The sequence below is a fragment of the Kogia breviceps genome, chromosome 14, assembly GCF_026419965.1.
Source record: "Kogia breviceps isolate mKogBre1 chromosome 14, mKogBre1 haplotype 1, whole genome shotgun sequence".
Classification (NCBI taxonomy): Eukaryota; Metazoa; Chordata; class Mammalia; order Artiodactyla; family Physeteridae; genus Kogia; species Kogia breviceps.
Window position 1 is genome coordinate 998,012 of NC_081323.1, and position 26,290 is coordinate 1,024,301.

Below are 26,290 nucleotides of genomic sequence, written 5' to 3' on the forward strand. Positions count from 1 at the left end.
TTAATTCGTGTTTTGGCCTTAGATAATATCCATATAATTTGCACATTGGTGGAATGAGATTTGAACCTCATGTACTTGGGTATTTTGCAGGAGGGAAGGGCGGATATTAAGATCTTTTCAGTGTGCTCACATAAGCTCATTACCCATAGCTTGGTAAGTGGGAAGCTGAGCCTCCACTTGGCACCAACTGCAGCTCACGGTGGGCATTCCACCAAGGTTGACCCTGTTCTGGGCAGTTGATGTGTGCTAATTCGTCTCAGCGAGTAGGATGCTTCTGTACCTGTTCTAACCTCCAAGAAGCCAAAGCACTTTTAAGGAGCTTGCCCAAGATCGCAGAGCTGGGTTCTAACCGGGCCGTTGGGCCAACCCCAGACAAATGTTCCATGATTTCCCCAGAGCTACGTAGTCCCTGGCTTCATGTTTCCAAGAAAGGTGCTTTAGCCGTGGATTTTTTTTTTTTTTTCCAACATCTGTATTGGAGTATAGTTGCTTTACAGTGGTTTGTTAGTTTCTGCTTTTTAACAAAGTTAATCAGTTATACACATGCACGTATCCCCATATTTTAGTCGTGGATTTTAAGGAAATAAGATCTGTGACCTTAGAACGATTCCTCGTTGTATTCAACAAATATTTATTGCATCCTGTGTGCCAAGCACCCTGGTTGTAGCAGCCACCAGAAAGATGGCCTTTCCAGGCCTGGAGACGTGTGTAATGGGGACCTGTGAGGGTCGGCAGCCACATCCCTGGAGCCTGGGGCCCCTTTTTGGCACTTGAGGGTGGCTTGTATTGAACATATACGTTTCCATGTCTAGTCCTCTGCTTTCCCATCTTAACGCGGCAGAGACGTCTCAGGTGTCACCTGGGGAGGCCCAGCCCCAACCCTGTTGTGAAGCGTTCTGCCTAATGCATTTCCTGAGCACCTTGTTTCCCAGCTGCCCGTGTTCTTGCAGACTTACGTTAACAGTGAGTTTAGGAATAAGGTGTATCTTTAATTTACTTCTGATTTTCCACCGAGAACCGTCTTCTGTTAGTATTCGATTAAATTCAGGCTGTTTCAGGCGAAGCAAGTTATGCTCTGATAAGAAAGGGCAGAATTAAAAGTTGGGCAGTTGGCCGCTCCCCTGATTGTCTGCTGTTACCCGCGGTCACCAATTTCTTGCTGGCGAACAGTGCTCCTCACAGCGTGTATGCGTGTGTGAGCATCACAGTGGCTTGTTGAGGAAATGTGTCACTGGGGCTTGGACACGGGCGCCCAGTGCTTCAGGTGGCCCTTCGTGTGGGTGGGGTTTGTCTTCTTGGTGAGGAGGGGAGGGTTTGGAATGGGGACTTGGCTCCAGTTTTCTTTTTGGCGGTGGAGTTGTGGGTCCTGCTGTTGACACTGGAAGTCTCTCTGTGACTGACCACAGGGTGCCTTATTGGCTCGGAGCCCCTTCCCTGGCAGCCCGCGGACTGGGTCTTTTTAGTGTGTGTTTTCCACGTGTTTCAGGTCCTGATTGTTTTTTATTTCTGTTAACATGATGCGTTTTACCTTTTTTATACACGTGTTGCAAGCTACCAAGTGACTTCCATTTGGCTCTTACAGAGCCGAGGTTGAATGTTTACAGGTCAGCTCACTGTTATCCTTGGGTCCCTGCAGTTGACACTGTGTCCAGTAGAGGCCTGATTTCTCATACACCTGGTGGCTTCGGGAAGTCCTTTAAGAAAAACGCTCCTTAAACAGTCCCTTTTGCATTTCTTCTTACTTAAATGATGGCGTCGGGTACGGTGGAGACCTAGTGTTACTCTCTTTAAGGCCAGCATCAAATGATGTGTGTTAATTCCACTGCAAAGGCTCTGTGATTAACAGTTAATGGACACATACTATTTGGGAAGGAGGAGGCCTAATGGTCTACATTGAGCCCCCTTGATCTCAAGGTCCCACACTTCCTGGAGTCTCTCGCTTAGGCCTTTTTTTTATTATTATTTTTTTTAATTCCAAACTCTAATTTGGAATTAGAGTTTATCCCCCTGCCAGCATGCTCGGGCAGGGGGATAAACTTTGTTTTCTATGCCTGAGTCTATTTCTGTTTTGTAATAAGTAAGTTCATTTATGTCAGTTTTCTTAGATTTCACATATAAGTGATATATATTTATCGGCTTTTTAGCCGATAAATTTTATTTAGTATAATAATCTCTGGGTCCATCCATGTTGCTGCAAATGGCATTTCATTCTTTTTTATAGCTGAGTAATGTTTTGATGTATACATTAACCACATCTTCTTTATCCATTTCATCTGTCAGTGGACATTTAGATTGCTTCCATGTCTTGGCTATTGGGAATAGTGCTGCAGTGAACATTGTGGTGTGTGTATCTTTTCAAATTAGAGTTTTCTCCAGATACATGCCCAGGAGTGGGATTGCTGGATCATATGGCAACTCTAGTTTTTTAAGGAACCTCCATACTGTTCTCTTCATTGTATTTTTTGAGTAGTGTAGTTGACCCTTGAACAACATGGGTTTGAACTGTCCGGGTACACTTACACAGGGACTTTTTCCAGTAGTAAATACTACGGTACTACACAATCTGCGGTATACGGAGGCCAAACATAAGTTATACACAGGAATTGGATGGGAGTCCAGTTCCTGCGTTGTTCAAAGGTCACCTTGAATTTTGAGGGTAAGTTGTTATGTGAAGTTGAATAGGTAATTGTACTCATTTTAATAAGAATTGTTGTAGCCATGACTGTAAAACCTACTTAGTAGGTTTGATTATCTTGTTTGTAATTTGTAAAGCAGAAGTTTCTCTCTTGAGTGTCAAACTTAGGTGCTATGGTTTTGTTTTTCATATGCTGATAGAGACACTCAAGAGGTATTTAATACACCTTTACAACAGGAAGGTAAATGAGGTTTCCCCCCCAATGTAAAGATAGCTGTACTGTGTTTGGGTTGCAAAGAGAAGTTTATAGAGAGAGGAAATTGAAAGGATATAAAGAAATATGAAAGGATATAAAGAAAGCAGAAACCCCAGAAATGGCACCATTTGGAAGCCCAGTTACAGCTGTGGATGTGTTTGTGAACTTGGTTGGGGCGGGGTGGCGGGGGACAAGATGTGCTGGGGACTGTTACCTTTTGCCTTCGCTCAAGGGTGTGGGGCTCTTTCCATGGCAGGAGCTGTAGAGTTCATCATCCTTTAATTATAGTCTTAAAGAATTGCATCATATGGCTGTTTCTGGGTTTTTCTCAAACTGGTCGCCTGGTGATGGACATTGGTTTGTGTCCCTTAGTTTAAAAAAAAAAAAAAAAAAAAGGCATGCTGGGAGCACCCTTATAAACACACATGCACTTCCCTAGTTATCCCTGGCAGGTCACAGTGAAGCAGTCCCACCTGGCGGGGTGGAACAGAGATGCTGCCTGCTCTGTGCCAAGCATAGAAGGGGCTCTTTGTAAATATTTGCAGATTCTCCTGTGAGGGCCTGTTTTTCCAGCTGCTAACCAGCAGACATTGTCATTTTAATAAATGACACAGGCTATTTATCATATTCTGACGGACACTTGACACGATGGAGTTTCAACAGTTGTCCCCATTTCCCTGGGCAGCACACCTAGCTGTTAGGTTTGCAGTTGGGGTTGAAGGCAGGGACACCCTGGTGTGAAGCCTGCCTTCTTCTGTGGTGCTGCCCCTTGAGCCTCCCAGCCCCCTATCTGCTTATCAGAGGACTTACCCTACTTTTTAGTGTGTGGGTGTGGTCAGTGGAGGAGGACACTGGTGGCTGCCTTGGTCAGGACTGGGGATGCTGAGCCGGCGCAAGGAGTGGTCCCCCTGAGATGCCCCAGTGCCCCATGGAGACAGGGCTAGGTCATTGCTAGCCATTGACTCTTTAGGTTTGTTAGATTGTAATTTAAACAGTATTTGTGTTTTTAGTAGTAAGGTGGCTTTCTTCTGCACTTCCCCCACCTGGGCAGCAGTGGCAGGAGTCAGGGAAGTTGCCTCAAGTTGAGCTCTGCATGGATCTGTAAAACTCAGTACAGAACATCCTGTTTTTATTTAATAACTGCTTGCTTGGACCTTCCCCACTGCCCCCCAAAGCTAGACATTGGCCTCTTCTAATCTCAGAGAAAGAAAGGAAGATTCCAGCTCAGGTATACAGTTTAATTCTTGACTTTTGCATTTCCAAGGTCTCCAAGCATTATTTTTGCCCCGTGGCCTGTGGCATGAGATGCAGCTCCACTCATGAAGCAGATACTTGTGAGACAGCAGCAGGCCTTTGGTTTTTTTCTCCAACCATTTTCTCTTTGGACTTAGGTGGCAGTCCCTCTGAATGCTGCAGTTTCATAATTGGTGCGTTCTCAGTCATCTGAGGAGAGGTGGGGAGGGTCTGGGAGAGCAGCCTCCTGTAGCGTTACTGTCACGGCCCTTCAGTCTTACTGGCCCATCAAGAGCAGCCCTTTGAAGTTGCCAGTAGTGTCATGTCTGTGCTGTTGGCCATTCTCAGACTGATCCCTTTATGTGTAAAATTAACAAGGACCCCAAAGGGCCTTTGTTTATATTGCATCTATTGATATTTCCCATATTTGCCATTAAAAATGAGACATTTAAATTTACTTACTTAAAAATAATATAATAACACTTTATGGAAACTATGTTCCAAAACAAAAACAATTTAATGAGAAAGGTAGCGTCGTCCTAGGGTTTTGTAGTTCTCCTGAACGTCTGGCTTAAGCGACAGTAGCCGGATTCTCTTGTCTCTGTCCTATCTCTGTCATTTGGCTTCTGAGAAACCACCACATCCATGCCCTTAGTGTTGTGCAAATAGTTTGACCTTGGGAGGGCCCTCCTGAAAGGCCCGGGGGCCACACTTTGAGAACCTCTGCTCTAGGTCATGGTTAGAAATGCTCTTGTTGAGAAATGGAAATTTTAAAAGGCAGTTGACTCTGAACTTTAACATCTGGGGAAATGGGTTACTTTTAAGAAGATAGGCAATGTCTTCAGGGGGCCTTCAACCACGTTCTTGCTTTTTGGGGAAAGCATGGAATATCTGGCTAGTTTGTGGTCCCCGGTGAAGAGGGTTCAGTGCACACGTCCCCCTCAAAGTGGACCGCCTGGAACCAGAGCCCCAGAGCACAGCCGGGGTGCGCTGTGGGTGAGGAGGCTCCAGGGGTCTTTTGGCCTGAGGGAACGGTGGCATTTTTCCTTTATCGTAGGGTGTCCTCACCCACAGCCTCTCACCGGCTCCTTACCAACAGCTCTTGCTGCAGCGAGACACGGTGCTCCGGGCCTGCACTGGGTGCTACGGGTGACACGGGGATCTGGCAGCAGTGCCCCCGTGGGTGCTGGAAGGGAGTAGCCAGCCCGGTTGCACTCGGGGCCCAGACAGACCATTGCAGATATAAAAGCGATAGCAGGGTGGGCGGTTGGGGGGGCGGAGCTGGAGGATCAGGGTCCCTAGGAAGCAGCCCCTGAGGTGCCCAGCAGGGCTGACTGTCCTGGGGAGCGACTTACTGTGCCCAGGTCCTGTCTGTGACCCTCCCCCCACCCCCACAGTCACACCCTCTGTCTTGGTTGGGGAAGGAGAGGGGAGGCTCCAGTTTGGGGGCCCATCCCAGTGTTGTCCTGGGCATTTAGCCAGACCTGCCCCATCTTGCAGACTCGATGAGGACAAGAGCCTGTGCAGTTCAAAGGGTCCCTAAGACCCTGGCTGGGGCCTTGTCTCATAAGCACCAACCCCCAGGGTGTAGGATTCAGATAGTCCCTTGCCGGTGTTTGAAGCCATGTTTTCTTGTTCCTTGAGAGACAGGAGGGAGCTGCTTCAGTCCACTTGGGCTGCCGTGGCAAGGACCACAGACTGGGAGCTTTTACACAGTGGACTTGATTTCTCGCAGCTCTGAAGGCGGGAGGCCCGAGGTCAGGATGCTGGGGCAGTTGGATCCCGGTGGGAGGGCCAGGTGAGCTCTGGGGCCTCTTTTCCAGGGCAGGCATCCCATTCAGGAGGGCTCCGGGGGCACAAACGTGCAGACCACGGCAGGAGTCCATCCAAGGTAGCAGGCAGTTCTGTAAAGAACAGGGAAAGCCTGTTTCTTCCACCTTAACCTGGACACATTCAGGTGGCTCTGCTGGTTGTTCCTGAAGCACTTTTGGAGAGCTGCCCACCGAGGTCACAAGCCCGTGTCCTCACTAGGAAGTGGATAGAGAGAAACCAGAGTGCTCACTGCCTACCCGCAGTGGGGGAGCTGGGGTCCCGGCCTCACCAGAGCTTGGCCGAGGCACCAGTCTTGGCGAGCTTTTAAGCAACAAGTTTTACTTCTTGTTTGCACAGACCTGTAAAGCAAGAACACCTAAGAGATTTTGAACAGCAGGTGGTTCCTAGATTTCTCCCTCTGTAGTTACCGCTTGAGAAGCTTATCGTGCTGTGGGTCCTTTTGCTTCAGTGGAATTTTAATAATGACAGTGTTATTTGGAAAGCAGCAGACTTTGGATTGGCCACCTAAAGGACTGCAGTGCCACTTGTGCAATCGAGTCAGGATGAGCATGGGGTCACTGAGAGGGAGCGCTGCCAGGTTGGCAGGATGTCGCCTGTCCTCTCAAATTCCTGGGCGTGCCCTTATTAGTGACTGTCCCATTAATAAAAACGGAATTGTGAAAGAGGCTTTAATTGGGAAAGCTTGCTTTTCTCGGTACTTCACAGAACTTTCAGCATCTTCTCAATCCCTCCTCATCCCCAGCAAAGGATTCCTCATGAGATGGAAGACTTAACGTGAAATATCAGTAACTGTGAACTTTGGCCCAGCCTGTTAGAACCATAAATTGAGTTAGCAGAGTCCGAAATAATGAGGTTACGTTGTAGCATTGGATATAACTTGTGACGGGCAGGTTAGAATTGTTTCAAAATTAAAATTGTTAGCTTTGAATATTGTTTTGGGGGTGTGAGATTCGGAGGACCACTCTGTTTTGTTGCTAGGTGGGCAGGGCAGGCGTGCGCTTGTGTGTTATCTTTTTGAAAAGCTGCAACTGTTTTCTCGTGTTTGTTGTGCTGTGAGAATAGGAGCTTCACTGTGGTTATATATTACGTTTTAAAGTGTCTCAGAGAAATTAGTCTCCAGTCCATAGAGCTAAACATCTTCAAATGGGTCAGATGCCGTTAGTTACCTGTCGCAAGCTTTGTAGAAGTGGAGCCTTCAGATTTATGTGGTTGTAGAGTCGGGCATCACTCACGTTGTTTGGGGAGCGTATTTTTGGTTTTACTTTAAAGAAAGTCACTTCTGGCAGTTTAACGTTTTTCAAGGGTTGGATAGTCTGAAGGGAAAATGAAGTGGTGGTTTTAGAACAGTTTTGTGGAAGCAAATGTTTCCTCTCCTCTGACACTGAAGTGCAGATACGTGTGACTGCTTGGCGTGTATCCAGCGTGTTCTTGAGCTCCCGGAAATGGTGTGTTTTGAAACCCTTTGGAGGCTAAGAGCTCAGAAGCCCTGTCCAGGGTCACAGTCGGCCTCGTGAGCCGGCCCTGCCGGGTCGGCGTTTGCACTGCTGGCACAGAGGTTCCTGGTAGCGCCCCGAGGGGCCAGAGGCACCCACAGCCGGGGGCCGCAGAGCATCGCTGATGGACTGCATTTTTCCAGGTGGTGTGTGGCAGGCGTTTTCTCCAAGATGCACGGTGTGAGAAAGCAACTGACAATATTTGTTATTGATGACCAAATTCCAGCTTTAAACGAAAATTAGCATTTTGAAAAGCTTTTATCTACCACCCTGAGCTTGATGGCTTCTCAGTAATGAAAGACATTTCCGGAGACGGGCGCTAACATTAACAGATGCGTCTAATGAAATATGCCAGCGTGTGGACTCTGCATGTGTCCAACTGACCACCGTGCACATAGGCAAAAGATGTTTTCAGAGTGCGTTACAACGCAGGAAGGTGTGGAGCATTCATGGATGTGGTTGCAGATTTGTGTCACAGCTACTTTTCATGGAACTGCGGCCTGTTGAGGTTTGATGTGGTATCAGGGAACATCCACAATTCTGAAAGCCTTTCTCAGGTTTAATTTTGGAAATACATATCCCACATGAGCAACTGCTCTTTGGGGTCCTCAGGTTTTATGGGTATAAAGGGACCTCGACAGCAGAAGTTGGAGAGCTGCCTGGGAGGTGGTGGGCTGCTTGCTTTCTGTCCTTGGGTGACCTGGGGGAACCTAAGGTTTCATGGTATTCATAGGTCTACTTAGGAAATGGAGCCATTTTCAGCTGAGAGGGCATTGGCACTTAGAAATGTAAAGATATAAAACTATGTCAGTGCATTATGATCTCCTCCAGGTTTTCTTTTCCCCAGTTTCACGGTTGCCCTCCCACCGTTCTTTTCCTCTGGGGAAAAGTTGTTACCAGTACGTTGTGACCACCGTTTGGTGACCTGCTGTTGTGTGTGGACCCACATCTTAAGTTGTATTAGGAACATAGCACAATTTTTCTTTTTTAACTTTTGCCTTGATCATAGGGGTTTGTTTTTGTTTCATGACCTGAAATTTTACATTAGAATTTCAGGGAAGAAATTATGAAAGCGATTTTGCAAATGTAAAATCAAAAAAAAAGCAAAGTGAACCAGATTATCTAAAATGGTATGATCTGTTCTGAATAAAGTACTTCATTCCACTTAACAGAAATAACTGGATTTTCCTTTTCTGATTATTCAGAATTCACATCCAGAGGCATGGGGTTTTGCGGGGGTTCAGATTAACATAAATTTTAAAAACTTTTTAATTTCTGAGAACATCGTAATTTCTTTGCTTTTATAAATGTTCACCATTGTGAACCGTTTCTCCTGAGACATTTCTCGTTTTGAGATGGGTTGACCACATGTGAGAGAGGTGGTGGCCATGGGGGCGCGGGGGTGACCAGAGAGAGATGGTCGCTGTCTCTTTAGAAGGAGGTGGGGCAGAATGTTTGCTCTGAGGTCCCCAAGGAGACCACGATTACAGAGGAGGCTGTAGAAATAGAGACACGTTTGTGAACAAACTAGGTATCCTGATTGAATGAGGGCACAGGAGGAGAAACATTGTTTAAATATGTAAATACACATAGATGTGCTGTACACGGTGATGGTCAATAATCATAACGTTAGTCCTCTGAAATATTTCTTAGATTTTTAACTAAAAGGATGACATAGGTATAGTGTTCTAGGGCTTCCCTGGTGGCACAGAGGTTAAGAATCCGCCTGCCAAGGCAGGGGACACGGGTTCGATCCCTGGTCAGGGAACTCTTAAGATCCCACATGCAGCGGAGCAACTAAACCCATGTGCGACAACTACTGAGCCTGCTCTCTAGAGCCCATGAGCCACAACTACTGAGCCCGCGTGCCACAACTACTGAAGCCATGCGCCTAGAGCCTGTGCTCCTCAACAAGAGAAGCCACCACAATGAGAAGCCCACGCACCACAACGAAGAGTAGCCCCCCGCTCGCTGCAACTAGAGAAAACCCACGCACAGCAACAAAGACCAATGCAGCCAAAAATTAAATAGATTTTTTTAAAAAGAATTTCTAAATAATGACTTTCATGTGTAATTTTTTTGTTCATCTTTTCATGTTTTGTTCCTTTCTCTCTGTCTCTCATTTTTTTATTGACCTGGGTCCATCCCAGAAGTAGGATTGTAATTGGAAAGCAGCTGGTACCAGTGATCAGTTTTGAAACCCTCCTTCCCACTGAGGCCTCTGCCTGCCGCCCACCAGCTTCCTCCCCACCAGTGCGCCAGCCATGGCCTGTCCAGCCCCCTGCTTTCAGAGTGTAGTCGAAGTATCTTCCCTTCTTTCAAAGTCCTTAAGGAAGCGGGAGACTTTGTTTTGTGGATTTTGTTGACTCGCTGAATGTCTTTGTAGGTCACGTAATGTACATTCAAAGAAGAGATTGTTTGGAAAGCTTCATGCCTTCTTTTTCCTTAAACATGAATTTAGTTATAGTTGCTTTAAATCTTTAAACTGTTTTGTTGTTTTCTTTTAGGAGCTTGCTCCGTGGTCACAGTCTCGAGGTAATCTGCATTGTCATCTGTGACTAGTGATCGGCAGCAGCCCCGCCAAGCGGGCCTTGGCGCTTCCCGAGGACCCGCAGGTGCATCGGCCAGGTTTTGGTTGTTTTTAGAAAGTCGGAAGAAGCACCCAAGATTCCGTGTGGGGCAGGTAACATGGCAATAGTGTTAAACGCCGGCAACACAATTTTAAGTTTTGATGTCATGTTTTCTATTTCAAAAGCGGCATTATATGTAAAGAAACTGATGGAATGTTAGTATTTGTTTGAAATGGTTTAAGCTTTAGCCCAGGATTTCTTGAAGAGTGTCTAATTGTGTGTTAAGGATCTGATTCAGAACACTCCTTTATTTTTACAGGGGTGGTTTTTTTAGTGCGTTTACGATGCTGTTGTATATTCTCTCTGGTGAGAACTGTATTTTGTAGAGGAGAGTCCTTCCTGCAGAAAGCCTTGGGTGACCAGGACAGTGGCGTGGCCTTGGTGGCACAGGTGCTGATGTCACAGCTACTCCTGCAAGCTTCCAAGTGGCCTGGGAGAGTGTGGGCCTAGGCCCAGGGTCGGGGAGTTGCAGACCTGGGCATGGAAACGGGAGGTGACAATACTTAGTGGGAACCAAAAAGAGAATTCCATTGTGTGTGATTTTGAATTTTGTGTATTTTCTGTTTGAAGGTTTTCATTCTGTACTAGTCCTTCCCCTGGGATGGAACATGGCATAAAACTTGAGTCATCGTTAGCATTTAAATGTAATTGAAGCCTGCACAGCTTGGAAAAAAATTCTCAAGGTATATACTATCTTTTTCAGGCTTTTGCATTTTAAACAGGAGTGAAGTTTTCACAAACACACCCTTTAAACAGTCTGTTAGAAAGAGGAGAGAAGAAATATACACCAAAGGTGCTGTGTGGTCAGTATTTTCTCAGTGTCCCAATCATTTGCTGCTGCAGACCCTGCGCGCAGAGCTGGATGGGCCCATCTTGTGTCAGCACAGTCGTGGCTCGGGAATCTGGGCAGGGTTCAGCGGGGGCTGGGTGTGGGTGTTCAGGGTCCGAACCCCCCATCTCCACGTGATCCCTCCAGGAGCGTGCTCAGACGTCTCACACGCAGCCCGGGGCTTCCAAGCGCTAGGCCCAGAGCCAGCACGGCGCTCTCTCTGTCCACCGAGCTCTGCGGGGAGAGCCCGAGGCACCCGCCACCCTGTCCTGTCCTGTCCGCGCTGCTGCTCACTTCCTCTTTCTGCGCTACCTCTTGTACAAATCCTCGTCCTCAGCAGTTGACAAATTCACAGATTTGGTCTGCTAGCTCTCTTTTTCTACTGAACGTTAGATACATAACTGTTACAGTTTTCTTCCAGAATCCCCTTGAATCCACTCAGTGCACTTTAGGAAACGCCTTCAGTTTTTGTAGGTGGAGAATTGTTGTGATTCACCGTGTCTGGGTTTCCTCCGTGCGGGTGGTGCCCCTTCTCGTGCGCTCTCGTGGCTGGTGGGTGCCGGTCCTGGGCCTGGACCGCAGCCCTGGCTGATGCCTGGTGTGGTTTGGTTGCATTTCCCTGTTAGGTATGGACGAGAAGGGTGACCCGAGTGGTGAGGACGCACCCAAGGCCATAAAGCCCACCAGCAAAGAGTTCAGGAAGACGTGGGGGTTCCGGAGGACCACCATCGCCAAGCGCGAGGGCGCCGGGGATGTGGAGGTGGATGCCCTGGAGCCGCTGCCCCGGCAGCAGCAGAGCCCGTCGCTGCGTCGCAGCGGAAGGCAGCCGAAGCGGACTGAGCGGGTGGAGGAGTTCCTGACCACGGTACGGCGCCGGGGCCGGAGGGGCACCCCCGTGTCCCTAGAGGACCCGGCGGAGCCAGCATCCTGTCCAGTGACAGATGCGGAGAGCGCCTCCGAGGGGAGCGTGGAGAGCGCCTCGGACGGGAAGAGTGGTCCCAGGTCTGGCTCCACGGGTGCTAAGGAACGAACGGCCTCCTCGTCAAAGGCCAGAGGGCATGGTGACGAGGATGACACCTCCGATAGCGACAGTGACGGGTTGACTTTGAAAGAACTCCAGAATCGCCTGAGGAGAAAGCGCGAGCAGGAGCCCACCGACAGGCCCCCAAAGGGCATCCAGAACCGCCTGAGGAAGAAGCATCGGGAGGAGGACCCGGTGGAGACCATGGACGTTGAGGCAGGCGATGCAATGGAGGGCTCGCTGCCCATCCCGCAGGAGCCGGAGGTCGACCTGGGGGCTGCATCCCAGGTGGCGAAAATGGACAGAGAGAGCCAGCTGGAAGGGAGGGTGGCCCCAGGGGGGAATGCAGAGGAACCCGGAGACGCAGTCCGACACAAGCCCGAATGTGAGGTGTACGACCCCAATGCCCTGTACTGCCTGTGCCGCCAGCCTCACAACAACAGGTGGGTCGTGGGAGGAGAGGGTGGCTACCCAGGCTTCCAGGGGGAGTCCGAGCTGTGGCAAGTGCCAGAGAGGGTTTTCCATTCGTCTTAGTTTAGAGAGTCCCAGGGTGGCCTGAATGAGAGACTTGTTCTCTTGGGAAAGACGAATAAGTCATTGTCAAAAAACAAAGACAAAAACGGGGTGGGTGGGCACTGCCAAGAGCCACACCTTCCCCCGAGGTGGGGGCTGGTGTGGGACATTGGCTGCCTCGGTCCCACCAGCCACGGACGAGGCGGCCTGGACCAGCGGGGATCTGCTGTCCCAGAGAGCTCGCTGGGTGATGCTGCTCCAGAGCGGCTGCGACTGGGCTGTGGTGTGGACACTGGGGCAGCTCAGGGGGGTGGGGGGTGGGTAAAGGCATGGCTGCCCTTCTGTGGACAGGAACTGTGGTGTCAAGGGCAGAGTGCTCCCCTCAAAGAAAAGATGAAGCAAATTTGATTGAATGTTAGTAAAATTGAGAAGGGCACGTGGATGCTCTTTATTCTGTTCTCCACGTTTCTGTAATATTTTCATTTTTTTCATAATAGAATGTTGAAATTTGGCTTGTTAAAATTGAGTTGGTCTCTCACTTTCCATTCCTAATGCTACTAATAATCCATTCCTTATTTTATCATTCCAGGTTTATGATTTGCTGTGACCGATGTGAAGAATGGTTTCATGGTGACTGTGTGGGCATTTCTGAGGCTCGAGGGAGGCTCTTGGAAAGGAACGGGGAGGATTATATCTGCCCAAACTGCACCATCCTGCAAGTGCAGGACGAGCCCACCTCCGAGACCACAGGCACGCAGGACTCGAGGTCGAGACCTGCGGATGCCGACGGCACGGACTGTACAAGTATAGGAACCGTGGAGCAGAAATCGAGTGAAGACCAAGGAATTAAGGGTAGAATTGAGAAAGCTGCAAACCCAAGTGGCAAGAAAAAACTCAAGATATTCCAGCCTGTAAGTACCTGTCTCCCAAGGTCAGCGGTAGAGGTGACTGTGGAGCCGTCATCTGCCGTTGGCAGAAACATCAAGACAGAAGCGTTTGTCTTCTGAGATAAGTGAGCTTTTCCCAGGAGTGGCATTGTGCGCGGGGCTGGGCTCTGCGAGCTCCCGGGTCCATATGCACCTGCTCGAGGCTGGCAGGCCTATCGATCCTTTCTCTGTGTTTGTTAATCATCTCTATTTCTTATGCTGTTATTATTGACGTAACATTTTCCATAAGTGGGCTCACTTATTTAAGTCTTCCCTTAATTTTTCTCATGAATGGATCCTGAGTTGGAAGTATATGTGTGAGCAAACAAAATTTTTTTTTTTTTTTTTTTTTTTTTTTTTTGTGGTACGCGGGCCTCTCACTGTTGTGGCCTCTCCCATTGCGGAGCGCAGGCTCCGGACGCACAGACTCAGCGGCCATGGCTCACGGGCCCAGCCGCTCTGCGGCACGTGGGATCCTCCCGGACCGGGGCACAAACCCGTGTCCCCCGCATCGGCAGGCGGACTCTCAACCACTGCGCCACCAGGGAAGCCCCAAAATTATTTTTGAGTCGCGGGGACACGTGTGCACCTATATTATCCGTGACTGCCTTGACAGAACCCGTGGTCTTGTCCCTGCCTCGCAGCAAGGTGCCAAGGCCAGCGGTGGTGCCCGCACGGCTCCCCAGGGTGACGAGATGGCTGCGGCTGGCGCGCCCTCTGGGATGCTGTTGTCCCGCTCACCAGTGCTCGTGCAGCTCGATTTTCTCCTTTCCCTGCTCTGGTCACTCGTGTCCCCCGCCCAAGGGCCATGATTCTTTGTCATGGTTTCCGTGCATCTTGAGAGCTGTCTCGGGCTCTCATGATTGTCCTACTCAGAGCATGTTTTCACCCCAGGCCTTCCTTGAATTGGGGCCCATGCCGCCCCCACAGCCCGTTCTCTAGCCAGTGTTGGGCATGCAGATGCCTTTGCGGTGACCGTGTCGCAGCTCCCCGCCATCTCCCCCTTGCACTGAGGTAGCCTCGCGGGCTGGACAGTTTCAATTTTACCTGTCGTGGGGGTATGAGGAGGCACCGAGTGGAAGTATGATAACTGGTAAGGAAGAATAATTAATGGAGATGTAAGTCAGTAGGAAACGTCATGTTATTGCTGATGTATTTGAGACTACACATAAACCTAAGTATTTCTCTGACTAAACCTTGGATTCTGCGGAGGAAAAACAATTAAGTCCATAATTATTTTATTTATATATATATAAAAAATATATATATATTTTTTCCTGCGGTACACGGGCCTCTCACTGCTGTGGCCTCTCCCGTTGCGGAGAACAGGCTCCGGACGCACAGGCTCAGCGGCCATGGCTCACGGGCCGTGGCATGTGGGATCTTCCCGGGCCGGGACACGAACCCGCGTCCCCTGCATCGGCAGGCGGACTCTCAACCACTGCGCCACCAGGGAAGCCCTTAAGTGCATAATTTGAGATATAAGATTTTGCTCAAGTACATTTGAGGGGTATGTTCACGTATGTTATTAGTCTCGACCATCAAAACATGCTCTAGAGATCATGGACAGCTGTGTTCAGCCCTTGTAGTGAACCAGGTTCTTACTGCATGGCAGGCAACCACAGACTTGTTTAGCAGCTTAAACAACACACATTTATTAGCTCAGAAATCCAGGCCTGGCACCTCATCAGGATGCTAGGATGACGGGTTATTCTGTCAGGGACCTTCTTATTGCCGGGATGTTGATGCGTGCCTGCTGGATGTGGGGGAGTAGCCAAGCCCTCTGCCGAGCAGATGCAGTGTATTGGGCTTAGGATGGCCCAGGAGCTGATTGAGTCGTGACCCTCGCCGCAGAGTGAAATGAGCAAATTAATTTTGGAAATACATATCCCACATGAGCAACTGCTCTTTGGGATCCTCAATTTTTAAGGGTATAAAGGGACCTTGACAGCAAAAAGTTGGAGAGCTACCAGGGAGGTGGTGGGCTGCTTCCTGTCCTTGGGTGGCCTGGGGGAACCTAAGGTTACGTGGTATTCCTAGGTCTGCTTAGGAAATGGAGCCATTTTCAGCTGAGAGGGCATTTGCACTTAGAAATGTAAAGATATAAAACTCTCTTGGGCAGCTCCGCGCCCGTCTCTGGAGCTCCTTTAAGTGGTGCACTTAATCCCCTCTCCTCGCGCACCCCAAAGCAATGATCTCTTGCCTCTTGGGCAGCTGCAGACTCTCCCGGACTCCCTCCCGGCAGCCGTGGTGCACTGACCCCTTCAGACTGTGTCCGCTCTGCCAACCCCAGTCCTCTCCCTGGGATCCCATTGAAGCCCGAGGCTCAGCTCCCAGCCCCCGCCCGCCCCGGCGGGTAAGCAGACAAGCCTCTCGGGCTGGTGAGTGCTGGTCGGCACCGATCCTCCGCGGGAACCTCTCCGCTTTGCCCTCCGCACCCTGTGGCTGAGCTGTCCTCCGCGGCTCCGGAGCTTCCCCCTCCACCACCCGCAGTCTCCGCCCACGCAGGGGCTTCTAGTGTGTGGAAACCGTTCCTCCTTCACGGCTCCCTCCCACTGGTGCAGGTCCCGTCCCTATTCTTTGTCTCTGTTTATTCTTTTTTCTTTTGCCCTACCCAGGTACGTGGGGAGTTTCTTGCCTTTTGGGAGGTCTGAGGTCTTCTGCCAGCGTTCGGTGGGTGTTCTGTAGGAGCAGTCCCACGTGTAGATGTATTTCTGATGTCTCTGTGGGCACGAAGGTGATCTCCAAGTCGTACTCTTCTGCCATCTTCCTGAGTCGAGGCCCACGTTTAATCGGGTGTTCTAGGTGTCGTTTCACAGCCTTGCCTGCCGAGCCTAGGCATGGGCGCCCTCTCAGCACAGGCAGCAGTGGAATTCTCTCTCTCCTGGAGGCTCAGTTCCATTTTAAGCGTTTTCAGTTGACGAAATTGGACCCTTTGGACTAAATGAGAATCCTCTCACTTGGGATCTTAATTTCATTGGTAAAGTTCCTGCCCATTTTCCCGATAAGGGAACCTACTTGTGGTGTGAAATCCCATTGTGTTCAGAAGTGGGCAGCATGCGTCCCGGGGTCCCGCTATCACGCGTGGCATGAGGGCAGTTAAGCACTTGAGTGCCTCACTCAGGGGAGGTAGATTTGTGTGTTGTGAATAAACAAAGGTACATTTTTATTCATAAGTTTTCATACATGATTAAAAGCAGTAATCTCGGTACTCTAAATAGTTAAGTTACAAAGTGCCATACCCGCCGAAGTGGGTGAGGACACTGAAGCCCTGTCTGATCCTGCAGGTCGTAGAGGCGCCTGGTGCCGCCAGATGCATCGGCCCCGGGTGCTCGAGCGTGGCGCAGCCCGACTCTGTCTACTGCAGCAGTGACTGTATCCTGAAACACGCCGCGGCCACCATGCGCTTCCTGAGCGCAGGGAAAGAGCAGAAACCAAAACCTAAAGAGAAACCCAAGACAAGGCCCGAAAAAATAATTCTTCAGAAATGTAGCGTTCAGGTAAGTTGACTGAGACCAACCATTTGTGTAGTTGAAAGCAAAAGCGTCTGGAGGTTACAGCCTCGGTGGGTCGATGTGGAGTGTAGGGCACACGGGCCCAGACGGGGTGCAGGCGCCTTCACACTGCCCTCCGCCTTGCCCACCACTGTTCTCGGCAGAATTACAAGTAGGCGCGTGTTCTCATGTTTTCCTTCTCCGCCTGTAGCCGAGGGATTAGTTGATAGAAACGTGGGAGCCGGCTGCTGCATGGAGTAGCTCTCCACCCACACACCAGCCCCGCTGGGAGGAGAGCGGTCCCTGTTGGAGTCTGTGTGCAGAGTTGACGCACAGGCAGCGGGGTGGCAAGTGGGTTCTGGGGGTGCCGCACTGAGTGCCTGGTGGGGTACAGGGATGTCGTTTGTACGCCTGTCCTTTCTCCACGCGCTGTTGTGTCTGCAGCTCCTGCTTGTTGGTGTTGCTCGGGCGTGTTTTCACACAGGGCCCCAGCCCACCGTGCTCTCCGCCCTGCTTCACTGCCTCACTCCATGGCCCCTCGGTTATGCTGGCGGCCTAGCACCTCATCAGGATGCTAGGATGACGGGATATTCTGTCAGGGACCTTCTCGTCGCTGAGATGTTGATGCGTGCGTGCTGGATGTGGGGGAGTAGCCAAGCCCTCTGCTGAGCAGATGCAGTGTATTGGGCTTAGGATGGCCCAGGAGCTGATTGAGTCGTGACCCTCGCTGCAGAGTGAAATGAGCAAAGGTTAATTTCTGACCTCGTTAATGATTGGGGCTTTACTGATTATCCAGGCAGGCATTAAAATCTCTTCTGTGCACAAGAGACTGGCTCCAGACAAGAAGGAGAACACAGTGAAGAAGGTGGCGGTGGTCCCTCCAAGGAGTGAGGTCCTCGCTAAGGAGCCGACTTGTGAGAGCAGTACGCCATCCTGGGCCAGCGACCACAATTACAATGCAGTAAAGCCAGAAAAGACTGCTGCCCCCTGGCCGCCACTGTTGTGTAAATGTATGTATCACCCGGGGGGAGCTCTGGACCCTTCCCGGTCTTTTTGGACGGCCGTGCACTCGGGCCTGTCCAGAGCTAGGAGTTCTAGCCGTGTTTTCTGCTGCACCTGCAGAGACCAAAGCCCTTGCCCGAGTCCTGGAGGCCTCTTGAGCCCCGCGTGCCCATCCTTAGTGTGTCGGGACTTCCTGTCAGTGTTTCCAAAAAGCTGTACCAGCCCAGTTGCTGAATGTCTCACCTCTGACGATTGATGTCTTTAATCGCTTTTCTCTATTATCAGGCTCTGGTAAGTATGTGTAGTATCTTCAGCAGAATCTGACAAGGGGGCGCACTGCCCGGCACTCAAGGCCCGCCGTCGTCCAGACGTTCACCACAGCGCCGTCACTGCCGTGGGCTCTCCACGCGGGGGCCTTTCCGCCCAGTCCGCTCGCAGCACACGTGACCCTCACTTGTTTGTTTGTCGCGGGAACCTGTCACTATTAGCACAGTAGTGTGGTAGCTGATTTTCAACTGAAGCTTGGTTTTCAGGAGTATATTACTTTTGACCGAACCGGAATTTTTTTTATGTCCAATTCACATTCTACACACAACATAAACACACATGCCAGTCTTGAAGGCCGTTTACCCTGCTTCTTATGCTTGAAGGTAAGTGAGCACAATGTCTCTCCACTGTGAGCAGCACCCAGACCAGGAGTCCTGGCGTGCACTGCTGGGTCATCCCAGCCCAGGCTTCAAGTTCAGACAGACCTTTGCCATCCCAGAGGAGATCATGCAGCTTGAATCTTTCCTCTTCTTTTTTTCAGCTCATTCTCCAAAATTAAATGTTAGAAATTTAAATTGATCTGGGGCACATCTTATTCTATGATTAAGGGCACTTGGCGTTCAGTTTTTATTTATGCTATCTTTTATACTCTTGCAACTTTTTTTAAAAGCACAAGAGGTTAAATGGCCCTAAATTCCAAGATTATAGCCATGTGCTGCTTCCTCCTCTCAGCCGGCTCTTTAGGCCAGTGGCCTGAGGGAAGCCTCGTGGATGTAGTGTGGCTAGAAAACTGCATAACTAGGTGCATTTTGAGACTGTAAATGACCCAAGACCTAAGAAATGGAGTTGAAAGTAAACTGCAAAGCAATGCTGTGTGTGTATATATATACATATTTATCTATTTTATTTATTTTTGGATTTTTGGAGTGAGTGGTTAAATATAGAATTAACCAGTTGCTGTATTAAAATGAGTCTCAATACACCTCAGGTTGTTTGAACCAAGAACTTCATGCTAACAACGTGTCTCAAATAGCCATCAAATTGTAGCACCTCTACACAGTAGCGCCTCTACAGGGGTTACGAATGGACCTAAATATAAGCATCGCCCAGCTGTGAATGGGTGGGCAGCAGTCACGTTGGAATGAATCCTGTGCTAAATGTTCTCAGTTGGTTATAGGCACGTGACAGAATAAAAGGAAAACCGAGGTGTAGCCACAAAACCCTGGGTGATTGGTTTCAATTCAGTTAATTTCCATCTCTGTCGACCAGAATTGGGAGACTGCCCCCAGGCTCCAAGTGTGGACCACAGTGAGAAAGGAAAGTTGGCGGGGTTGGGGGAGGGGTGGGTGCTTACTTATCCCCAGTTCTGACTTCCCGTTCTGTTCTGATTTCCCGGGTTTTGAGGGAAGGTTGGGGTGGAGGGGTGGGGAGACCGCCGCAAGGAGGAGGTGGCAGCTCTGCTCACGTTCCCTCTGCCGCGCCCCTTTCTGCACATCAGCTCCTCACTGGTCACCTTCCCCAGCACATTTACGTCCCAGAGCTGCGTGGATGGGTAGCCACAGCTTCTGGCCCGCCTAAGGGACGTGCTTTTGAGCTAGTTACTTCTGATCATTTTTTGTTATCCCAGAAATGTCATCTTCCCAAAAGATGATTGGGAGGAGTGTAAAAGGTCGCTGGTAAACACCCGACTTCAGCCTCGGTGAGTAGCAGCTGTGCCTCTGCCTCTTCCCCAAACCATTACTTGACAGTGGCAGTGGCTGTGGACCTTCCCTGGGTCCCCACACATGGGCATGGTGGGAGGGGCCCCTCGCACACACTCAGCAGAACCGTGCATCCCCACCAGGGCCCCCACCTGCCTCCCTGGCTGCAGAGCGTGATATTTTTCTGGGTGCAGGTGATGCCGGGACAGTTCTTAGGAGGGGGCGTTTTCCACGTTGACCTGGATTCAGGTCAAGTCTTGGGTAGATCCTTGGGCAGCCAGTGTGCTGGCCCTGGAGGTGCTGTGCCCCCCACCCCCCTTCTCCCGGGCCATTGGTACTGGCCTTGGGTTGTGGGTGCAGGGCAGCCCTTCATGAGCGTCGTGGGCAAGACCTTGCTACACAGAGGCTCTGATCTGCTTCTCTCATGGGACAGTCAGTAGATCCTTCAGGTCCTCAGGGTGATGGGATTAACACGTACTTGTTCTCTGATGAGTTGTTTATTTTTTAAATTATTGTTTCTCAGAGTTTTCTGAAAACAAAAACAGTGTAACTTATGGAAACAATTGCCATTTTATTTCCCCCCAGGTCACTGTGTTTCTTACTCCTCCTCATGGTTCCTCTTCATCGCCTCTCATTACTGTCCAGGCACAGGCACGAAGAGGACAGAAAATGTTCTTCTAAAGTGTCCCTGGTTTGTTACGGTTTGGAAGTGCAATTGTGATAGGCATAGGCACATTTCCCCATGTTTGGGGCTCCCGGAAATGGCCCTGAGATGACTTAAAACTCTGGGGACCTGAACAAATTTTGACCGGAAAATCGGATTTCTGCAGTTTGATCTAGCTCTGAGAGTTGAAATGGGGACCCCGGGCAGAACCTGTGCACCCAGGTCCAGTGATGTGTTAGCATCTTGCCCCGATGCAGTCGTTGCCCCGTGGTCCCCATGTGCCACACGTCCGGTCCTCGTGCTGTGGCGAAGTGGATCCGGGGACGCGGGTTTCACAGGGATGGGTGGTGTGGGTTCCGGGAGCGCGCTTCACAGGTAGTAAGAGAAGAAAAGTCCCCGGGGTGAGGTAGATGGGTGTGGGGGGGAGGCGGTGCCTGGGACCCAGGGGTGTTTGGTAGAAGTGGAGCGGTCGGAGAGGCATCTTTCATCAGCTGCACGAGCTGTTTTTATCTGCCTCTTCCAGATCTTCAATGGCAAAAAACTGGGGGTGGGGACAAAGCAGCCTTGCACATCTCACCATTCTCCTCCCCCCATTTGGAGAGAGAACCAAAACTTGTCCTAATAAGGATTTACCTTGACAGCTGTTTTTAAAGTTATCCAAATAGCTGGAATTTTCTTGGTCATTGACATTCTCGTATTTTTTAGTTTTTTACTTTTTACAGGTTTTTTTTTTAATAGCCAACTGTTCAGAAAATTAATGCAGGGAAAGTTTTGCATGTACATGTACTTTTTCTGACAGAGACCCTCAGATGTACCCTGGCTGCCCCCCTTAGTTCTTGTGTTTTAGCGAGGGGGGGGTAGAAGTTTCTAGCAGGATTGGTCCTGCTCACCTCACCTGCCCTTTGGCCTTCGTGTGGCCTCTGGGGCTCTGCATCTCCTATGGCACTGTTCACAGACGGTCCCGCGGCAGAGCCCCTGAGGTGGCATCGAGTCCCAAGGGTTCTTTCTGAAGGTGCAGCTGTGACCCTCCCACACGGTGGAGGAGTCTCAGGTATATTTGAAGCTGTAAAGTAATGTTTTTGATTTTGTGCGCGTTGCACACGACCGTGCACGTAGTCAGTCTCACCTTCTGAAAGTTAAAGAAGTAAACCTGGAAGATCGATAAGAAGGGTTTCCACTTTGATTTCTGTCAACGAAGGTCGGGGCGTTGCCGTGCACCTGGAGGCGTCCGCAAAGACGAGCACAAAGGTAACGGCCGCTTAACCCGTCGGGGTCAGCAGGTGCCGCAGGCTGTGTGCCCCAGAGTCTTAACACACCCCCGGCCCCCTCGCGTTGCTTGAAGTAGCAGATGATGCAGGCACAGACAACTGTCAAAGTTGAACCTTGTCAAAGTGGCGAAAGTGCCTGTTGGCGGGTTTTGGAGGTGAGGGAAAGCAGCAGCTCTACTTCCAGCTGAGTCTCAGGTCTGGTGGCCAGTCCCCGCCAGTCCAGTTGGCGTAGACAGGAGATTGGAACGCCTGCCTCACACACAGCCTCGGCCCCATTTCCTCCTCGTGGTTCATGCTGAGGGATGATGTGACCATTTTTTTCATATATTACCAGTCCAACATGAATTGGGTTTTGGTTTTCAAAATCTGAAACTCAGAAAACAAGGAAGGGTCCATTTGCCTATGGAGGTGTACTTGGTTTTTTGCAAGCTTGTTATGTCCAGTTCTATGCACCTCTCTCTTGAGGTGTAAGTCGCTCAAATACTGCACATCAGTAAGAAAGAAGTCAATCTGGACAAGCTTTGTGTAGCCCCAGATCATGGCAGTTTGGCTTTGGACCCACATACAGACCCCTAGCGATGGAGAGCAGCTGGCGTGAGGGCCCCAGAGATCGAGATCAGGCCTCCCAGGTCTTCGGTGGGGATTCTCTCTGTGTCTGTGTAAGCGTAACTTGACTTCGGTAGGAATAACTCAGTGCAGAATATTTAAGCAAAGGCACAAAAGCAAAATGGTTCTCTCTTGCTACTTGAATTTTCACACTAGGACAAGTCTTGACAGCCAAGAAACAAAGTTGAAATGAGAAACGTCCTCGTACACGTGTCAGGCTGAGCTGAAAATAGAGCTGATGTCACAGTGAGCAGAGCCCACTCCCCGCAACCCCTGCTGCTGCTCCACTGTGTCCTCTGAGCCCTGGATGGTCCCCTTAACGTGACCCGGTCCTTGTGGTGGTAGCTGCCTCGGCCTCACCCCTGAGCCTGGGTGGATCTGGGGCCCTGTGGGAATGGGGGGGAGGGGACGCTCCGACCTGCACCACGTGGCCTTGCTTGGCGCCAGGTCACATCAGAAGCTCTTTGATTCCTTTGGCGTTTACAGCCAATCATTCTGATTAGTGTCTCCCCCCTACCCGCTACCGTGTCTGTGTGACAAAGCCCCGTATCTGGGGATTTTTAGGGTAAATTGGCACCTCTTTGGCCCAGGACAAAAGGTACAAAGCAATGACCGTCCCTCAGGGTTTCTCACTGGTCCCTGTGAGGGGCCGCCCCGGCAACGGCTGTCACTCAGCTGTCACTGGGCGGGGGCCGCGCAATGCTGTGCGACTGGGCTCCTGGCCCGGCGCTGGTTCCTCTTCCTGCTGCACAGCACTGTCTGCTCCGAGTAACCCAGCTTCCACTCCCGTTTCCTCCTGTCCCCACCAAGGCCCACCAGTGCCACCCAGTGGCTAGCGATGCCATAGCACCACGGCCCACCTTGCCGTGTGACAAGGCGCCCCCAGTTTCATGCTTATTGGGAAGTTAGCCAATTAGAGTGTTGCTGGTCCCTGAGCGCACCGGCCTGCCTGGTTCCTACCGGGCTTCACCACAAACAGCTCGTTTCCAGTATAAACCAATGGCCAGACCCAGCAGAAACGACGTCATCTGGGGCGGTGGCCTGGCCACCGGCCAGCCTTTCCTCCTGTATCTGCTCCCCAAGACAGCACCTGGCCTGGAACTTGGGCCACTCTTTACCCCGTAGGCAGCCCCCAGGATGGCCCAGACTGGGTGTACACTCCCACGAGGCCGTCTCTGTCCAGCACATGGGCAGGTGGTCACCCTGCCTCGAGCTGGCAGCACTGGGGGCCTGCCACTGCTGGAGCCACTCTACCGTGGGCGTGTGCTGCTTTCCTGTTCTAGAACTGGTGCTTCGTGGTTGGTTGGTTAACGCCTTGCTCTTCTGTGAATGTGTACACATAATACAGTTAAAAGGGAATTTGGATGAAGAATTTGCAAATCTGATTTTAGCTCTACTCAGAAGTAATGCTTCTGTCGCTGTCAGACGCTTCAGCACTACACGGTATCACTGCCATTCCAGCAGCAGCTAACCCACGTCCAGCTGAAGGTGGGACCAGACGCAACTGTTTTCTGTTTTGAGCATTTCTTCTCAAAGAAGAAGAGGGATAGAGCTGACTTGCTGTTGAGGGCCACCAGTTTCCACATTTTACCAATTTTTTATTTACATAATTATACTTAACATACGCTCTGAGATGCAGGTGAGAGATAATGCAAGTTGACTTTTAAAAGCCAGAAGCAGCTAATTTTATAGAAGAGCAGCATAATGGTTGAGGAAAGCCATCCCCTGCTTTTTAAATAGATGCCGTTCATTTACTGTCACAGCTCTTGGATAGCAGGTCACCTTAGTCACCTGTACTGTGAGTGTCCTACAAATAAGCTCCTGGCTTCTGGTTTCCCTGAACGAGAGAAAACACCAGTGAGACCTGTAGAAGCGTTGATTTTAGGGAGTGAATGTTTTCGAAGTCAACAGGAATTGTCACTTGAAATGATGTAAATGTCACATGATAAGATCTGATTGAGGCCCCATCATGGGCGCCTCATTGAGAATTCTGGAAGCACCTTAGGCCAGCTTTTTAGAGTTGCTTAAAAGTGTGCTACTAAAATAACCTCAGCAAAGTTTGTAAAAAGTCAGTGAGCTGGTTTTAGGACTCGATTTTAATCCTGACAGGTTTCTTCCTTCATCCCCTGCTGGCAGTCACAGCTGGTGCCGGGTCCTGCCTCACTCTACTCTCGTTCCTTCCCCCAAGAAGAGGGGCCTCTGTCCATTTCATTTAACCTAAGCTCTAGCAGTCCTCCCCCCAGATTAGGTGCTGTGGACCCTGTTAGCCAAGGCTGAGCTGGTAAAGATAAGTTTCCATGTACTGAGGTCCGGTAGCGCCTTAGGAATGTGGATTTGAGCTGATGAAATAATATACATAGAAGCGTAGTTCTTAGTTTTAGTTCCTATGATGTCCCCGGTTCTTACGTTGTTAGACAGTTAGCCGTGACTTGCTGACGGGACATGGGTGACAGCAGGGTGGATGTAGAGCACAAGCGGGCTGCCCAGCGGGGAGCGGGTGGTCTTGGGAAAGCCTGGACAGCATAGCCTGGTGGTGCCGGAACAGGTGGGGCCAGTGATTGGGACACCGTGGACAAGGGGACATGAGATCGGGCGTGGGGGGCTCTGTGAGTTGAAAATAGGAGATTTGCAGTCAGGGCTGTTGCTTGATGACAATGAAGTACTTCTAACACGGTTCTGAGTTTTGGATGTGTGTAGCGCTGTTGCAAACTTTGTAAAATTAAGTAATTTCACCTGTACCATGAAATGGAAAAATCTTGCGGTCCCTGGGCTTTTCACACCTGTGGCTGGAGCGGCCTGACCAGTGCTGGAGGAAGGCAGTCCGGGGGGCAGCGCTCTGGCCCTTCGCCGGGATGGTCACGCAGGCTGTAGGCTGTGAACGCCTTGGGGGGCTCTTGTGGGGTCAGGCCTTATTTGTAGACGGGGTCTCACCTCTCTCCCGGGACGTCACATTTTCTCCCTGCTTCACTAGGACAGTTGCAAGAAGCACTGGCAGCTGCCTGGAACTGGTGGGTCTTCAGCCCCTGCGTCAAATCGGAAGGCTGCTAGAGCATCTCCAAGTCTCCCGTTTAGAATGTGGGGGCTCACTGCGCTGTGGCTGGCTTGAGAAAAGCCTGCGCCCGGGGAGGTGGCTTCTCCGTCGGTCCTGTGTGTCGTGGCCCTAGGTGGTGTCCCTGTGCTCTCCTGGCTTGCTCCCTGCACCTGCCTGCCCCCCACCCCCCGACCCGTTCTGCCCTGGGTCCCAGACGTTCTGGGCGGTGGGCCTGAGCAGGGCCATCTGGGAACACGCCCCTGCCCTCAGTCACGGCTGCCCAGGTACCTCTGCTGGGCCGCACGCCCCTAAGACCTAGGGACTGGCCTTAGGCTGAACCTGCTTGCTTGCCTCTGACTGTGATTCTGATGGTCTGATACGGGATGAAGTGTCATCACTCCATGCCAAGTACTGGCATAGAGACTCTCACTTTAGCTTTTGGCTGTAATCCTTGTTTGGGTTAAAAGTGCTAACCTACTGTCTTACCCAATAGCGAGCTGCAGCTAGAGGGGCGCGAATGGGAACGTGAATGACAGCAGGTGGCGTTCCTGCCACCCGGCTCCTAGTGTAAAAATAACTGGTCTCCCCCCGTGTTGCAGTTTTCTGCCAACAATTCTGTCTTTTATTAACGTCACCGTGTCCGGCTGACTTATGTCCGAGAGGACGATGAGCACCTGTGAGCCCCGCCCCAGGGTGGGCTCCTGCTGGCCCTTCAGAGCCCCAAGGGCCCCGGGCGTGGGGCTCGGGAGTGCCTTCAAAGAGAAGTGTCTGATCCACCCTGGAAGGATTTTCTCAGCTCCTGTTCACCAGAAACTGCCCTGGGACTCTCCACGAGAGTGGTCTTTGACATCTGTACCTTTCTTGATAACAGCGAAATTTGCCCTTCGAG

The 26,290-nt window shown here is 50.6% G+C and overlaps 1 protein-coding gene across 6 annotated transcripts in view; it reads left to right on the plus strand.

Moving 5' to 3' along the window:
* Positions 1–26,290, plus strand: part of DIDO1 (death inducer-obliterator 1) — a 52,237-nt gene that overhangs the window by 8,771 nt on the left and 17,176 nt on the right. For 3 of the 6 annotated variants that reach the window (XM_067012561.1, XM_059036488.2, XM_067012558.1), the window contains exons 2-7: positions 9,958–10,133; positions 10,651–10,763; positions 11,536–12,373; positions 13,033–13,354; positions 16,657–16,869; positions 17,660–17,873. In XM_067012561.1, the coding sequence (XP_066868662.1) occupies positions 11,538–12,373; positions 13,033–13,354; positions 16,657–16,869; positions 17,660–17,873 (1,585 nt within the window). In that variant the 5' untranslated portion in view covers positions 9,958–10,133; positions 10,651–10,763; positions 11,536–11,537. Of the gene's footprint in view, positions 1–9,957; positions 10,134–10,650; positions 10,764–10,783; positions 10,884–11,535; positions 12,374–13,032; positions 13,355–16,656; positions 16,870–17,659; positions 17,874–26,290 lie in introns of all 6 variants that reach the window. The other 3 variants (XM_067012559.1, XM_067012562.1, XM_067012560.1) reach the window with 3 other exon arrangements.